Source organism: Lissotriton helveticus, chromosome 10, assembly GCF_964261635.1.
Source record: "Lissotriton helveticus chromosome 10, aLisHel1.1, whole genome shotgun sequence".
Lineage (NCBI taxonomy): Eukaryota > Metazoa > Chordata > Amphibia > Caudata > Salamandridae > Lissotriton > Lissotriton helveticus.
The window spans coordinates 199,971,925-199,989,817 of NC_136071.1; the positions used below are offsets into that span (position 1 = coordinate 199,971,925).

Sequence of the window (17,893 nt, forward strand, 5' to 3'; positions counted from 1 at the left end):
ATTAATGCGTAGCTAGCAAACGTGGGAACAACTTCCCGGTAATGTTTCTAAATTTGGCACGATAGAGCAATATCAGTAAACTGAACATTATCATATTTTAAATTAAAAGTATAAAATCACAATGGACATCATCCTTGATAATTGATCTGTGAAAGATTTATGTTGTATTAAAATGCATTGCATTGTACCTCATTGTGTTAGAGGCACACGAATTGTGGCATACTGTATTAAAAAAAAATTATTTTACCCTTAAACATCAAAATATGTAAAAAAAAAAAAAACAACACATTCTACGTTTTAAAGCATGGAAAATAGAGACGTGGACCGAGTGAGAAATATTTTTAAACATTGAAATGCATATTCAGTACTGTTTTTCAGCTGTTTACTTACATGTAAAGTGCAAGCAGACGCATGTATGTTTGCCTGTGAGGGCCCCCAATTCAGTTCGCTGTTAGCCACTGATGATTAAACACTTTGTTTGGATGATTGTGACCCTTTTAGTTAAACACACTATTACGTGCATGAACAGAACTGCAAGCACAGATCTTTTTTTGAATGGCCACTGCAGTTTGTAGGATTGTGACAAAAATAGACAGATAAAGTGTTGCAGAACGTTATTTTGTTTCCAATGGTAGGGAAGAGAAAGCTGGTTTGGGTTTTAAGGAATGTGTAGTGGGAGGACTCTGTTTTAAGTGTACAAACCTTCAAGTCCCTGTTGGCTGCATCCGTATTTAACTGCAAAAAAATGTGTTCACACTCAAGTGGTTTCCATTTTAAAATAAATTGTTTCTCTCCTGCCCCTGGTAGATCTCTGTGGAAAAATGGAATCACTATCATGATTCGCGGGTTCACATCCACCGTCCTTCCTGTGTCGCAGTGGAGGTGCAGAGGCTCAACGGCTTGGAGCTCGAAAAGAAGATTGGCAAATCCATTCTTGGGAAGGTAATGGCAGAAAATTGCAATTTGTTCATCCATGAATTAATTCCCGCCTTTTCTAATCACTAAAAGGACCAATTCTCAAAGGGATTTGTGCGTCTAAGTGAAAATTAGATGCATAAAGGCAGGCATTTATGAGACCAGCATCTTTTCCGCTGATTCACGGAATCTGGGATTCTGAGACTCACACGTAACAAACTTTACGCAGGTTGTTTTCAACTCTGAAGAAGGTTGTAGATTTCTTGCAGCCAAAGGTAGTATTAAGTCACTTTTCAGATTTTGTATTGGGATAAAAGTGCCTCAAAAATTGGCAAAGGTGTTCGGGAATGGCTTACTCACAGCCAATATTATTATCCCCTTGGCGAAACAAAAATAATTTATAAGCAGAAAGCATCACATTTGCGAATGCAAAAGTCTACAGGTGTTCTTTTATGTGTGAATGAATGGATGCACACGAGTGTTTCTGGTAAACGTATGGTCATGCTACCCAGGATTGTCCTGGAAACATTTGAGAATACACACTAAAGGTTGGAAATATAATTATGAAGTTGCCAAATGTGAATATATTTCAGCATTTCAAATGGCACTTTTGTTACTCTGTTCGTAAAGGCAAGCCTAGCTATACGTTTAGGGATTTTATTGGTTAAAAACTGCATGGTTTCTGGAGGGCGTGTGTTGGGTATTATTTTTGCTGTTCAGTATTGCATCTTTTAACAGTTGGAACTGACTTGCAGGTTCACCTCGCCATGGTTCGTTACCACGAGGCAGGACGCTTCTGTGAAAAGGATGGAGAATGGGACCAGACATCAGCTATTTTTCACTTGGAGCATGCTGCCCACTGTGGAGAGCTGGAGGCGATAGTTGGACTAGGACTCATGTACTCACAGCTGCCACATCACATTCTGACTGAAGTCACAGTGCCGGTAAAGCATACTGCAGAGCAAATGCAAGCGCCTAACTCCAGGCTGATGGAGCAGATAGGGAAATCCATAGTCAACTCTACATTTCAAAAACATTATCAACAAATGTGTTGCAGTCTTAACTAAAGTCCATTTAAAAAAAATTGTCTTATGGTTGCGGTTCAATCCAAAACTATATTTTCTTCAACATTAGTTTATAGTCCTATATTATGCAAAAATTAAGAGCCAATCCACTTTTGAGTTTGTCCTGCATTATCACTATATTCTTATTTGCATTCGAATCCGCCCTCAATCTAAAACCAAGTTGTGCATTTGAAATAATTTTTTTAATTACATTTGTTTTTGTTCATATTTATTTTTATTGTTGAGATACAGAACACTTAGTGAAAGCATCACCATTCAGCCGCCGTCAGTCATTTGTGCTACTTATAACGAAAGGAAAGGATAATTACTCATAAACGCCCCCTTCCCCCTCCCCTGGGAGCCCATAAAATATAAATTAAATTTAATAAGACCCAGGGGCAGAACGACAATCCTGACATTTTTCGACTCGCAAGTTGTGTCTCGTTGCGTCTCACAATTTGCGACTTGCAAAATGCAATGTACAACAGTGTCACACTGTTAGTGATTCCCAATGAGGTCACAAATTGCATGCCTCATCAATATTCATGAGGCAAGCGCAATTTGCAACCCCATTGGGAATGGATAGCACTCCCAGGGATGGTGGCCTGCTGGGGTCAGCAGACCACCATGTCTGGGACTATATTTCAATAAAGCAGTTCTTGCTTTTTAAATGCAGCCCGTTTTCCTTAAAGGAAAACGGGATGAATTTAAAAAAGAAAAATGAAACTTTTCTGTTTTATTTTTTAAGGGCAGGCAGTGGTCCTCTTAAAAAATAATTTCTAACACATTCACAAAGGGGAAGGGGTCCCCTGGAGACTCCTTCCCGTTTGCGAGTGGTTTACGACCTACTTGAAGTAGGTGGTGAACTGCGAGTGTTTTGCGGCCGCAAATGCAGTCGCAAAACATTAGTACACGGCAGTGTGTCTCACAAATAGCGAGAGTCTCAAACGCTATTTTGTGAGTCAGTGACTCGCAAAATAGCGTTTGTACATGCCATTACCCTATTTGCGGTCGCAAACTGGCCGATCTCCCTTTTGCGAGTTCAAAAAAGGGTCGTACATCTGGCCCCATATTCTTAATGGTGGATCCGAATATTTGTTCCAAATATCTTTTGTACATAGGTTTTGAACGCTCTGTAAAGCATTTAAACAAATCCCTATACATTTTTCCTAGCATTAAACACAGACAGGCCTAAAGTTATGATAAACGCCTAAAGTTATGATAAATGCAAAATAAATTTTAAAGAACAGCATCTTAAAGGGGCCCCTGGTTTTCTTTCTAAAACTATTTTTAAAACCCAGATTAACTTTTTAAACCTGTTATAATAATACTTGCAAGATATACTTTTAGTGAAAATATTACATTAACTCTTTATGAAATTATCATTTATTAGCCATGATTCTGCTCTCACAGTAGTATGATGTTTTTCTTACAACTGGCATGAAATATCTCTTACAAGAGAAAATAAATTATAATACAAATATATATACATAGTATTTCTATAAAATATAAAGTCATCATGCTAAACAGAATAAGATTGTTACAGATAGAATGAAATTGTAACTTACAAGTACATAAAACCTCTAATCAGCATTCTGCACACCATAGCATGATTTTCCCTCAAACATGAAATGCCCTTATGTCGCTTGGATTTCACCTTATTATCATAGTGTTAATTGGACAATATACAGGATATACGAAACACTTGATAAGTTGTAGTGTCAAGTCGTTTCCCCATCATTTTGTATTGTCACTCTACGCTCATGACATATTTGTTATATATTTATTGTGGGCCCAAAAGCTATCTGTACCCATTGGGGACTCCCACTTACACTTGCAACAGTATTTTAACCCCTTGGGTGCTCATGACGCGCTCAGCTCGTCATGAGCTATGGCGCTCCGGTGCTCATGACGAGCTGAGCTCATCATGACCTTGCCCGTTCCGTGGAACGTTCAGCACGCTGGGCTGATTCCCCTGCTGTGCTGAACGCTCCATGGGAACGGAGCACCGGAGCGCCGTAGCAAATGACGAGCTGACCTCGTCATGAGCACCGGGGCGCTTTACGCGCCCCCGCCCCCCAGTACAGCGGGGGAATGTGCCCCGCAGCCAAGGGGTTAAATGTTGTCAACCTGCCCGAATGGAAGGAGGTTATGGGCGATAACAGGGTTTAAACACATGTGAAAGGTGGGAAACACCTACAATCTTCCAAGTTTGTAGGTATGCAGTTCATTTCCACTCTGACAAAAATTCTTCTGTAGGACATGTAAAGGTTTGTGAGGCGGGAAAATGGATGTAACACTCACAGAATTGCTGGGGGTGTAATAGAAGGGGATTCTACTCAGTGACAAATGTATTTGTGGTATGTGTAGCTCTAGATATGCATGGTCCGCATATTCCTGCCACCTAGTGTTGGGCTCAGACATATACAACTTGTTTTTCTTTTCTAAGAAGCCTTTCGATCATGATGTATGGTAACTCCTCTTATGACTGGTAATACGCATGGGCATCGGTTTCATTGTTAGATTGTTTTTTTCCACCGTTGGGTTCAGACGCGCATTGCTAAACCTCCGTGTTGACGCCTCGTGGTGCTCATCGTCCAGGCCTTTCGGTTCTTCCGCTCCCGTTGGCAGGAGACTATGCCTCGATGCTTCACTCGGGGACTTGCCCCTCCTGTGCCCTTTTCATCGGCCTTCATCCTCGAGAATGCACAAACCATGATGCAAAGGACTCCCTTTCAGTACAATCCACAGTGCCACTCAAATTACTCTGGAGCAGATCACTATCCGGTCTGTAACCTCTGCCTGTCGCTGGAGTACGATGAGACTTCCTGCCCTGCCTGTCTCGTGTTTCTGTCCAAACAAACGCTCAGGATCTGACACAATCATTGATTTGCTAGACGCAAGATGGTGCAGCAACAGGAGTAGGATACCCCCTCTCCACCCCAGCACATCTTTGGCAAGGATGTCGAAGGGGAAGCAGACATTGCCCCTTCTGCCGACCAACCAGCTTCTTTCAGCCCAGAGCAGAGCTTTTCTTCAGTCTCCGGACCAAAGACCAGTAGCACCGCAGGGCCACCGCCAGAAGCCATTGACCATGAGTACAGTTCCATCTTGACAACAGTTCTGCTACCGCTCCTCTTGATTTTGTGCGTAGAACCCACAGCCCATTCAACAGCCTTCATGCCTACCACTGCCTCCCAGCCATGGCCGGCACCGCCATAAGGCTTTGGAGCAGACTCCGGTCCATCCCGGCACTGAGACAGGCACCCAAAACCTAACCTTCAGCACGCAAGCTCTTGACGCCATTGAGATCCTTGGTACTGGTGCTGACGTGCTGTTCGTAGCCCAAACACACTCTGTGTAGAGATCTGCCTCGAAGCTAAAACAGACATTGACGTCCAGTTGACTGTCCTCCGCTCCTTCTTCAGCAGACTCCAAGGAACATAGCCTACCCACTCTGCAGCATCTTCAAGAGGTGTTGGACAATCAACATACCAGACTGTTTATCCAGCCTCCATCAGACAAGATTTCTGCTGCGCCCCCGGCAAAGGAGCAGGAAACTCTTCCTCGAAAAACAAAGCTTACTTTCAAGGAACAGCTTGCTCTGGAGCGCCCAGCACCTCCCAAACTGAAGAACCTTCACGATAGTGGCACTGGTCCTCTACCCTCTCACACCCTTGTACCTCCTTTTCCTCCCGGACCTCCACTGCCTTCACTGTTTTGTTGTCCTCCTCCTCCACCACCACCACATAGGGCAGCTTAACCAGATGGTTCCCCACACTCGTGCTATGGAGAGGGTAGTCTTCTACATTCTCTGGACCCTTACGATGGACCATACGACCCTGAGCCACAGGATGATCCGAGAGATGATTATGGCGTAGTTCCCTCGCATACCACTTATCCAGACTTGTACCCAATGAAGCCCTCCACCCCAGATGACACCACGTCTTACCATATTGTTATTCACATGGCAGCCTCCTTTCACAAGACAGATCTCCACACTATTCCTGAGGAGGATAGCTTCCTTTCTTAGCAATGCGTTCCAACACTCAGTGTTCTATTCAATATCTGCTGATGCTCAAGGTCATGTAAAAGACCAGGACACCTTTAAGGACGTTGTAAAAGTCAGAGTGGTCACTGTGAGGGTGGACAAAAAGTATGAGCCCCTCCTCGGGCCTACCTTACATATGAGGACAGCTCAAACTAGAATCATTGGTTGTGCATACTGCACATAAGCGAGCTAATGCCCTGGCTACTGGTGATGCCCTGCCTCCAGACCAGTAGAGTGAAAAGATCGATGCAGTGGGGAAACAGGTATCCACTCATACCGCCACCCGCTGGTGCATAACCAGCTCGCTTGGCTTACTCTGCAGTTATGACAGGACCCAGTAGGATGAGGTTGGGTACTTGATCCAACACCTCCCAAATCAGTATAGACTGAGAGCACAAGAGTTAGTCGGAGAGGGTCCGACCATTTCCAGCACCATATTCGTGTGCCCCGGATACTGCTGACACAGCTGCCGGAGGTATTAATTTGAGCATCCTTATTTGCTTTCATGCCTAGCTCCATGTCGCCAACATTAAGCCGAAGTCCAGCAGCATCTAATCAACATGCCCTTTGATGGGGAACACCTTTCTGGACCTCAGGTTTATTAGATGCTGGAGAAACTCAAGAAGGATACAGACACAGCTATGGCAATGAGGACTTTTCATCCCCATCACCATGTGGGTCCTTTCATAGGTCCCAGTTTGGGGCGGAACCACAGCCAGCTCTCCAGAGGCTTCCATCTCCTATCAGAGGCAACAGCAGCTTCAGCAACCCTCCCATGGTTACTCCAGGTGTGTTTATAGAGGGAACAATTCCAGAGGCTGGGGCAGAGTTGGTGCAGCAAAGGGAGCCACGCCCACCACACAGTGACTCTCTTCTTTCCCCCTGAACACACAACACCTGTTGAGAGAGACGACTGAAGGGGCTCCTCACATGTTGGCAAACGATCAACTCTGTTCAATTGGTCATTTCCATTTTATAGTAGGGTTACTGCCTGGAACTCTCTGCTACACCACCAAACATCCCCCACAAACACCCCCTCAACACAGAACATCAGCACATCCTACAAAAGAAAGTACATGTGCTCCTACTGAAAGGGGTCATATAGTTTGTGCCGCTAGACCATCACAGCAAAGGGGTCTACCCCCTGTACTTTCTCGTTCCAAAGAAAGTCTGGTCTCTCAGGTCTCTTAACAACTGGCTGAACCAGCAGGTGGGCTCAGGCCTTGCGATGCTCTGGATGAGGGACACCTTTGGTCCTCTTCTGCAAGGTCCAGAGCTACGGGTGCAAGGGTGTCCTTAGGCTTTGGGTTTTTCTATATTACAGCAGTCACGGTTGAGGGGACCTGTGTGCAGAGACTGCGGGTGATGTCAGGGAGCTCAGGAGGGGTGAAACCACAATGGACTGGAGGGCTGGGGGACCTTGTTGACGTCGGTGGCGCACTTCAACTCGGGCCAAAGGCGACGGATGCAGTGGTGACTTCAGCTGTTGGGTTTTGGCAGTCTCAGAGTCTTTTTTTTTTTAGTTTCTTTAAAATAGGTCCATCGTTCACCCGAGGACTTGAGTCTTTTTAGGTCTCGCCTAGACGAAAGCAAAAAGCGAAGCTTTTTGCTGTCTAGGGCGAGACAACTTATGCAATCACTTTTAGGGGAATGTGGACAGCAGACTATCACGAGCTTCTCCTGCCGGAGATTTTACCTCGTGAGCGCGCACGTCGCCGTGCCTCATAATCCCATGCGCAAGGAAAGCCACACTGAACACACACATGCAGGCAGGAAGGCACACACACACAGGAACGCACCTACACACATACAGGGGCCCCCCTCCCCTCCCCTCCCCCCCCCGCCGACGCTGCATACATAGAAGCGCCCCCCCCCCCGCCGCATACATAGAAGGCCCCCGCCGCCGCCGCATACATAGAAGCCCCCCCCACCTCCCCTGCCGCCACATACATAGAAGGGCCCCCCACCCCTCCCCCCGCCGCCGCATACATAGAAGGACCCCTACCCCCGCCGCCGCATACATAGAAGGGCCCCCCACCCCTCCCCCCGCCGCAAACATAGAAGCGGGCCCCCCTCCCCCTGGCCGCCGCCGCATACATAGAAGCGCCCCCCGCCGTATACATGCAAGTGCCGCCCCCGCCCGCCGCATGCATGCAAGTGCCGCCCCCTCCATACATGCAAGCGCCCCCCCACTTACCGTCATTCGAAAGTCTTGCAGCCTCCGCGGGGCTCTCCCTCGGGCATGAGCCCCGCGTCACCAGCACTGCTTCTCCGTGGGCGCGTGCGCGGGCTTCCAAAGACCGAAGTCCCGCCCCAAGGAAGGTTTCGCTTCCGCTGTCGGAGCTGGTAAACAATGGAAAACATTGTAATTACGGTTCAGCGGTGGTAAGTCATTAGAGCGGCTATTACTTGATTTCGTTGATGGCTGTGATTTAATATTCTTCTGACAGCGCTGGCTTGTAAGTGTACTTTTTTAAAGATGGGGCAGTGTTTTCAATTAGGTAAGGTGCCATATGATAGTAAAACGCAGCCGCTGCTTATGATATTCTAGTCTTCTGAAGGTTCCGGCAATAGATTGTAGCTGCATTATAATAATTTACCGGCAGCTCAGCAGTTTACGGGCAGTTCAGCTTCACTCTGCTCGGATTGCCTGGTCAGCTTGTACCTAATGTGTTTTTTCATGACAGTCCGTTTGGAGTCTACATGGATAGCAATGAAAGGCACGCGTTTGTTTTTTTAAGACTTTATTTTATCTAAATCTGATCCCTACTCTATAATGCCCAGGTGGGGCATCTGGTCGCTACTTTTGAGAAGCATAGACATTTAAAACAACCGAGGCTTGAACCTGCTCTTGAGGACAGTGAGATCCGGGCAGGAACGGCGATGAAGGGGGCGTTTATTTCCGTGATATGGGGCTGCATAATCTATGCTCATATAGATATGTATATAATAACATTTATATGTGGTTGTAGTGAGGCAGTTTAATATAGCTATACATTGGATATTATTTACACACACACACGTATGTTCAGTGTGTAATCATATACGTGCAGACGCGTTTGTGCACATTTCTGCTCGTGCCTGCAGTCTGCACCCCCGCTCCTCATTTCACCTTTCCGTGAATGTGTGAATAACCCCGAATTAAGGCCTCTCTGGTGACGCGCAGCTGGTGCCGATAGGCTCGCTCCACCCGTGACGGCTCCTGAGAGAGTGTGTGCTTGTGTCATCCTGGTTGTGTCTCCACGGACGCCTATCTCCTGAGGCAGGCTTCTCAGGGGTGCATCTGATTGTCACCTCCGTACTGCGTGTGTGTGTGTGTGTGTATGAGAGAGGGGGGCAGATTGTGAGAGGGATTGTGTGTGTAAAAGATAGACAGATTATGTGTGCGTGAGAGAGATCATTTGTGTGTGTGGAAATAATTGCAAGTGTTTGCGTCAGAAAGATTGTATGCGAGTGTGTATGTGAGAAAGTGATAATTGTGTGTGTGGTCGAGAGATTGTGTGAGCGTTTGTGTGAGATTGTAAGTGTGTGTGCACGATAGAAACAGACAGATTGTGTGGGAGAGAGAAGACTGTGTGTGAGAGAGAAATTGTGTGTGGTAGTAAGATTGTATGTGTGCGTGTGACCCTCTGTGTGTGTAATGTAATTACAAGTTGTATGGCTATTGACATTGTAAATGACAATGCCATTTATTTATCTGTTTTCAAAACCAACACATAAATAAAAATGTTGTCATTTACAATGCCAATAGCTCTAACTTTGGCAAAGGCGAGACCGTTGCATTGTAAATGCTTGTTGAAGGCAGGTAGTCCTCCCAGGTTTCTGGAGTCAACAGCTGCAGGACGAGTCGACGTTGGTGCAATTTTAAATGAGGGATGCAGACCGGCTGGCAAGGTTGGTACCAGGTCAGCTGCTTCTTCTCTCCTATCTACTTTTGCTGCTCTTCGGTGTCCTCTATCTTCTTAGGTCATCAGGATCTGCTCTTCTGGTACCAGGGTCTCCCCTAAATACTGAATTTAGGGGTGTTTGCGAAGTGTAGGGAGTAGCCAATGGGCTACTGACCCTTGAGGTCACTACGCCCCCTATATAACCACTTCCTATTGGAAGTGGGCATAACCCTGATCCAGAACTCCTATGTATGCCATCATAAAGATGGCTACTTCTGAAAAATTGTGTCCACCTCAGTTTGGCCCACCTTAGGTGTGGTATTAGCCTGAGGGTTGGAGCCCCCGCCTGACTAGCTAATTTTCACGCCTGTCCAGCTGCTGAGGGGGCTCTGAGCAAGGGGGGTCAATTACCTCTCATGTGAGGGGAGCCAGATTCTCATATCAAAGGTGGCAGATCTTTAAAGCTTCCTTGCCTAGGAAGATTAATCAGCAGGTCATCCTGTGGGAGGGGGTGTGACGCCCTCTTCTCGGACAGGCTTTTGTTCTGGGTCTCCTGAGAGTGAAAGGCTCTCACCCTAGGAGGTCAGAACAGCGTTTTGGGTGGGGGGGAGCTGACTGGCAGAAACCAGTGAGCAAGGACACCAGAGACTGGTAGGTTTTCAGGGGGCTCCTCTAAGGTGCCACCTGGGTGCATGTATTGGCAAGTCCAACACTGGCATCAGTGTGGGTTCATCAATACAAGATGTTTGATACCAAACATCCCTATTTCCATTGAAGTCTTCATGTAGCTGGGGAGCTCGTTTTCACCAGTGTCCAGCACATGTTTTAAAATGGCTTCCCTGGTCACTTGTACTGCCAGCAATAGGACTAACCAGAATAGGGGCATACCTGCTCATGCAGGTATGCCTTCACATGTAATATGCAGTACCCTGCCTTAGGGCTGTAAAGCCTGCTGAAGCGGTGACTTACAAATATTACCATGCAGTGTTATTCATGGAACAAACAACAATGTCTCACCTGGAAATCATTAGAACAGAACAATTTAAATATAGTGATATAAATCACATAGGGAGGGGGAAGAAGAAAGGGAGACCACAAAGGGGTAGGGGTTCTGAAGAAAAATGTATTTGTAAGCAGTTATAACAGCACTACAGTACAAAGCAAAGTACAAGTGACCATAACAGTCGAGTGAGCACTGGGCGTGCTAGTGAATGGCGCAGTGACACAAGGGTGAAAAACAGCGTGAACGGCGAAAGTACTATGAAGGTAAAAATATTGTCAACAATACAAAAATAGTTATATAAATTGTAGGTATTTAACAATGAATAAATTGACCGCAGCAGTGCCAGAGTTCTATGCAGGGGAGTCGACAGCGTTTCACCCTGAATGATTTCAGGTCATCATCAGGACAATGGTCAAAATTTTGCAAAAAGTGCTGAATATAGCATAGAGTACATCAAGAAATCCAGACAAGAGGAGATCAAAGGTTGATGTAAGGGAAATGAGGTGCTGCGTCAGGTCAGCTCATGATCAATCTCAGTGGGGAGGAACCGGTGTGGAAAGTAGATTGAGTGCCATTTCGGCAGGGGTCAGAAAGGGTTGTTTCATGGCGCTTTATGAGAGCACTTAGGATCCCACACTTACAAACTTGCAGTGGTGCATTCCCCGAGGTCTGAAGCTGCCTGCACCACGTGTGAGTAGTTTCTCCTGTACAGATATTTCTTTCGATCGTGCTTTTGCATTTTTACCTTCCAAATGTCCCACTTTTGTATTTCAGTTTTAACGCACACTCTCATAATAAGCTGTAACTTTAACTCTTCTGCCAGCCTCTGGGCAGAGGACTTGCTCGCGCTGTATCCTTGCAGCTGCCTCCGGCTTCGAGAAAGTATTCACCCCATGGAATCTTCACTGGCACTTTACTCCCGCCCTGTGAGCTCTGCCACAACTTTACTTTCACATGAGGTGGGCGATCTCCCAAAAAAATGAACAGGGAGAACCGAGCCAATGGCCTGGCTCGACTCTAAAATCCTGTACATGAGCCGAGCCTTGAAAAATAGTTGGTTCTGTAAATCATACAACACATATCATGTTACATATGATGGCCTCTTCATTCTTTAAGTGGATTGATTTGACATGTGGTCAGTGCTTCATTTGAGCTGTTGGTTGCTGATGGGGCTCCCCCTCATTTTGTGACCGCCACTTATTTTTCCTCATCTCATATTTATGCCGAACAGGGGGGGGGGTGCATACCAAAGGAGAAAGAAAGGGGGGTGATAAATGCGGAATAAACTTCAAAAGGGAGACAGTCTGAACCAGGAAGAGTGAGCTAAGGGGTCAGGGAGTGCTGATAGTGGACTAAAGAGGCACCGAAAACGCATCCTTACTTTCGGCAGGTGGATATTTAATCAGCGAGCCACGGGCTTCTCAGAAGTATTGTGGGCTGCCATCATCTTTATACAAATTAAGCACTAATATTGTTTTCACATCAAGTTATATCCCTCGCTGCATTGAAGGTATTCATTACAAAGTAATAGTTTAAAAAAAAAACATACCCCTCCCCCCATCCCAGAAATACCAAGAGTGAACTGCGACGCTCCTCGATTTTTCTACCCTGCGCCAAGGCGCCTCGGCATAAGAGCGCTTTAGAAGTACCGTCAGTCAGATGCGGGTCTGGTGGCTAAGTGGACTAATGCACCCGCTGTGTTCGATCTCATGGTCAGGAGTTCAAATCCTGGCGGGTCTTCTCAGCCTTTCATCCTTCTGAGGTCAATAAAATGAGTACCATTGACTTGGTAACAATAAACATTGTTATTCAACGCATCCTTTATTTGACCTAGATTCTTGTTGTACATGGTGCAGCGTCATAGTTTATCTTCAGTGCCAGAGGCTTTGGCACAGACCACATTCTTGAACGCATGTATCTGAAGCTTCTCCCATATGTGTTAGTGAAGAAAAAGGAAGCTCCGAGGAATAACTCGCCTACTAGAATCCCACAATTTGGTTAAGCCTAGAAAACGGCTTGATCCGAAATGTTCTGGGTTTACTTAGTTGGATCCAGCCACTACATAGGCGTTTGTTTCTCTCTGCCTGCTTATGTGAAAGGCCTTGTCTTTAATTCTTGGCGCCTGCGATTAGTGTCGGTGGCAGAAGCCGCATGTGAGCTTGGCTCGTTTGGGCTCGAGTCTCCAAGAGTACCCTGCACATAGCCAGAGCAAGGCATTTGACTCGAGCTCAGTTGGGCGAATCCCTCATAACCATTAAACTGAACGCCCCAAGACTCTTGGCACTTTATAATACCACCTTTGACTATGCAAAAAAATGTTTTAGGTATAGGGTTTTTTGCTAAAACTGATTGTCACTACTTTTTTGTAGCATGATTGTCCATACTTTTTTATAGCAGTTTGGGCCCAAGCCAATTTAATTGTCAGTTACCAACTCTGAATGTTATTTGGGCACTTACTGGCAGTAGCTCTCAGTTACTAGTTTCCATCCACCAAGAAGGCTTGGACCTGTTATAGGTTTCCTTTTATACCTACTCCCAAGACATGGAGTACCCTTGGACAGATAACACTGCATGTTGTTTTCCTTCTATCTTCATACCCTTAAAACATACTGCTTATTCTTCAGAGATAACAGACCGTAGTCTCCATGGAGGGGAGTTGGAGCAACCAGTAAATATTGCATCAGTATATAAGAACGGGCATGCTGTCCCTGATATAAAAACTGATTATACTAGACTACAACATAGCCCTGACCATGTCTTTGTATCTGCATTATATTTAAGACTAATCAAATCCCTCTGAAATTTCTGCTTCTGTTTACACAGGATACTAAAGAAAATGGCATCAATGGGTTCAATTATCTACTGATGGCTGCTGAAGCAGGGGACCGGCCCTCCATGATTCATGTAGCGCGAGCCTATGATACAGGGTATTACCTTGGCGCAGACAGGTACTGTATATCATAAGGTTGTAACCTTGGTTCAGACAAGTATTGCATTTGATACTGGTTATATCCTTGGTTCAGACAGATGATGCACATTGTGTGTATTTCATAGTGCAGTTCTACTATAAGTCATACTTTGGAATTGTATCATTCAGCATGTTTCTAGGCTTTCACATTCACTGGTCGGGTATCTTTGACTCCAATTTCTATATTCTTTATCATGCTTGATGGTAGTTCCAGCTGGTTTTGGTCTTATTGTTTTAGTAGGACGTAGTAGGCCATAAGATTTCTGTGGCTTCTTCTGGGTGAATGGTTGCGTGTTTCCCACCGGGTTGTGTTGTTAAGGTGCCAAACTTAATATCTTTGGTGCTGTGCTCTACAGATGAGGGTGCAAGTGGAGTCTTTGTTGTCTTCTGCTATAATTGTGATTGTTAAGTGTGTGTGAGGAATGTGATTTATGGCTAAGATGCTGAGGTGTGTTGTTCACATGGGGGTGCTACATACTAATATTTTGTGTGGCGTCAGTGAGCATTGTGCATGTTGTGGATGGTACTGTTTAAGAGCATTACTTTAGCAACCTTATGACCCGATTTCTGTCTTTTGTATGGTGCAAAAAAGGACTATCCAGCGTGTTCTCTTGTTGATTGGAATGATAGTTGTGTTGAAGTAGTAGGATATACCACTGGAGTATAACTTTGTCTTTGGAGTTCTGTGAGTGCAACGTGTGTGATGCTGTGGTCAGGTATATCCATAAATGATACAGATTACATCCCTGGTTCACACGGGTACATTTGTTTCAGGCAAGTACTGCATACAATACAGAGTATAATCTTGTCTCACACAAGTATTGCCTCCAGATATGTTGATTCTCTTTGGCAGGTAATCTACAACCTTAGTATGACACTTGCTTGTATAGGGTGAACCGACATTAAAGGCAGCCTGCAGTCATTGCCTGTTTTCTTTTGTCTCTTTTGTTTGAATGTGGCAAATTATTTGTGCTATCGTACCAAGTGTCTTGCCAATGAACATGCATTTTTTTTAATGAAAAAGTAGGAGCGGAATAATGAAAAACAAGAAGAATACACAGGCAAAGGGGAATGAAGGAACAAGGAGCACTGGAAATGTAAAACAGTTAGAGACAATACGCAGTGTAAGAAATAAGTAATAAAAGATTGGGATGGAAATTGGGGAAAGAGAAACAGTTGAACACTGGTGCAGAGGAAATGCTAAAAATAAGGAAACAGCTGATAGAGGACACAGGGGTAGGAAGTTAGAACCGATTCCCTATTTCCTGTGGCAGCTGTCGGAACGCCATCAGATCTATGACAGTAGAGCAACATTCATTTAACATATGGATACAGAAAGGTTTTGTTATCCTAGAGAATGTGGCTTCCTCTTCAGACCTTCCTATGTTTGCAGAGAATTTAGGAGGAAAATCTTATTTGAAGTCTTCCACGCAGGAACAATCAGTTCCTCAGATGTCTTGATTTGAGGGTGTTAGTTGGCATTGGCTAGATCTTCAAGGCAAAAGGTCCTCAGCAAAGATTCAGACAGAAAACCCATCAATATTTGAGTTGTTGTATAGAGTGAGGTTGGAGAGAAAAATCAGTGGGTCTCAGTGAAAGGACCTGGAGCCTGCCTGACAGTTGGTTAGACCAAGTACACAGGGCCTGGCGACATCCTGAGTTGCAGTTAAAAAGAATCCCAGGATGGTACGAGAAAGGCACTGTTCACATCTGAAAAATGTCACTTCATTAGTTATTGGTATAGATACATTTTTTAAACATATAATTGATACAGAATTCATTATCCAACATACAGGATGTTGATGGTTGTACTGCTGCCCCTATGTGGCATATGCCACTGCTCTGGAAGGCGCATCTCCCCTTCTTTGCGGACGTGCATTCAGCCCCAAGAAGCTACACATAGCATTCTGAATCGTTTTGAACACCTCCCAACATTGCCCGCCAACCGCCATGAATACTTGTCTCTAACCTAAGTCTCTTAGTACGCTGTAATTGAACCTGCCTTTTTGGCTTTTCTCGAGAGCTTAGTCCACCAAGTAATGTTTCCAACATTGTTATCTTCCTGATGATGACCTTGAAAGCAATTACTCAGGGTAAAACGTAATTCACACTGCAGCAAACAGACTAGGTTCTTTTGGACTCATTAGTGTACATAGCTGTGAATCATCTTTGACCAATTGATCCAGTCTCTTGTATTTGACTGCAGCAGTTTGTTGTTTCCTTCTGTATACATGCACTTAGTCCTTTTCTTGTTAGTGTGATCACTTGGAACTACAAGCATGTTTTTTGTTTGGCTGATTATCTCTCTATACCCTTTGCAATTTTTGTCTTTCATTAAATATATGCGTAGATTAATTTAGGTTAGCTCTCTTTTGGCATTTAGAGCTTACAGTAATTGAACTGCTGTACTGAATGCATGTTAATTGTTTGCTGTTTACTATTTCTAGTGATAGATCTGCATTTAAAATGTTAATTCTTCCACCGATAAGTCCTTGGCGAAACATTGTTTTTGGTGCTTATATATTTATGCAGTGCCATCCATGTCTGCCAGTGCGATCTATCAGTATTTTATTTTTTAACAAAACATATAATTTAGCCTTTAGGATAGAAGAGGGATTTATAAATATTGGAGAATAGCTAGCAGGTTTGTGTCCCTTTTATGTGCTGCCTAGCAGCAGGAACTTATTAAGATAAACCGGTACCACGCCATTGAAAGTGCACGTCTAGAGCTGGCGTGCAAGAGGTGATCTGCAGTTTACCTTACCAAGCTTGCTTTTAGCAGTTTTCTCTACTCTGCTTTCTAAAACCCTCATTCACTTGTTATGGGAATAAACTTGAGAATATAGACATGGCAACATAGTAACAAAACTCAGGCATTTTTGCAGGGTCTTTGAAGAGAAAATGATTACCGATTGTTCCTGCGCTTTCTACGTTTAAACTCAAAAACTTTTACTCGGGTAGAAGCTAATTTAACAATTTCATAACTTGAACTGAACTGAAAAACATTGGCAGCTTTGACTCTAAGAATTCCTGCTGTAAGAGTTTGGTGTAAATCTTTTTCAGAGTACAGGACTGGAAGGAGGCCATTTATTGGTACGACTCTGCCCTCAATATGACGGATTACGACGAAGGGGGAGAATATGATGGCACTCAGGACGAACCTAAGTACCTCCTGTTGTCTCGTGAAGCAGAGATGTTAATGGCTGGAGGCTTCAATCTAGAAAAGGACCCCCAGAGATCAGGTAAAGTGTGCATTTCTTACGCCCCTGATTTCCTCTTCAAATCAAAATTGGTATATTTTAACCAAGAGCAATTCTATGTGCTTCTCTACATTTGGCAAAATGTTAAAGCGACAACAAGGCCCCACAGATGCATCTAAAGTTGTAGAGAATATAACGGGAAGAAGGTTGATTGTATTATCAATAATAACATTTGGTGCGCTTATCTGGCTTCTGAATGGACCTGATAACCAATGTCAAACATAAAGTTTTGTTACAGAGATTTGTCTAGTACTGTTTTGCCATTTGTGTGGCCTAGCAGCGCCTTTGGAGTTTGCGTACCTGCACAACCCAGCCATGGAGATCCCCTCACAGACAGAGGAGTTTGTTGTGTGATTGTGTCAATTGGATCATTAGGAGTGTGAAGCTTTTGTGTTTATCAGGGGCCGCCGGCATGGCTCGCTGGTGTGGGGGTCGCTAGGAGGGCCGCAGGAAAGGGGGTCGCGGGGTGTTGTGCGGGGTTGGGGGAAGGGTTGGAAATACATTTTTTTTTTTAAACTACCTTCAGGCCAGGTCCCACAACTATACTCCTTCTCTCCTGAGTCCGCTTCCACGAACAGGAAACAGGCAGCCAGGCTCCCACCCCTAAGCCAAACACAACGCTCCAATGGAGCATTGTGATTGGTCTGAGCGCCGTGACACAGTACTCAAGACAGGGGCTGTAGGGGTGGGCATGTTCTCCATGCAAGCTGTAATGCTGCCCGCATGGAGAAGGGACAAGTGCGTA

At 44.8% G+C, this 17,893-nt stretch overlaps 1 protein-coding gene across 6 annotated transcripts in view; it reads left to right on the plus strand.

Moving 5' to 3' along the window:
* EEF2K (eukaryotic elongation factor 2 kinase) overlaps positions 1-17,893 on the plus strand; it is a 192,893-nt gene that overhangs the window by 154,768 nt on the left and 20,232 nt on the right. For all 6 annotated transcript variants that reach the window (XM_078665123.1, XM_078665122.1, XM_078665124.1 and 3 more), the window contains 4 exons: positions 808-942; positions 1,671-1,859; positions 13,744-13,868; positions 16,952-17,130. In XM_078665123.1, the coding sequence (XP_078521249.1) occupies positions 808-942; positions 1,671-1,859; positions 13,744-13,868; positions 16,952-17,130 (628 nt within the window). The remainder of the gene's footprint in view (positions 1-807; positions 943-1,670; positions 1,860-13,743; positions 13,869-16,951; positions 17,131-17,893) is intronic.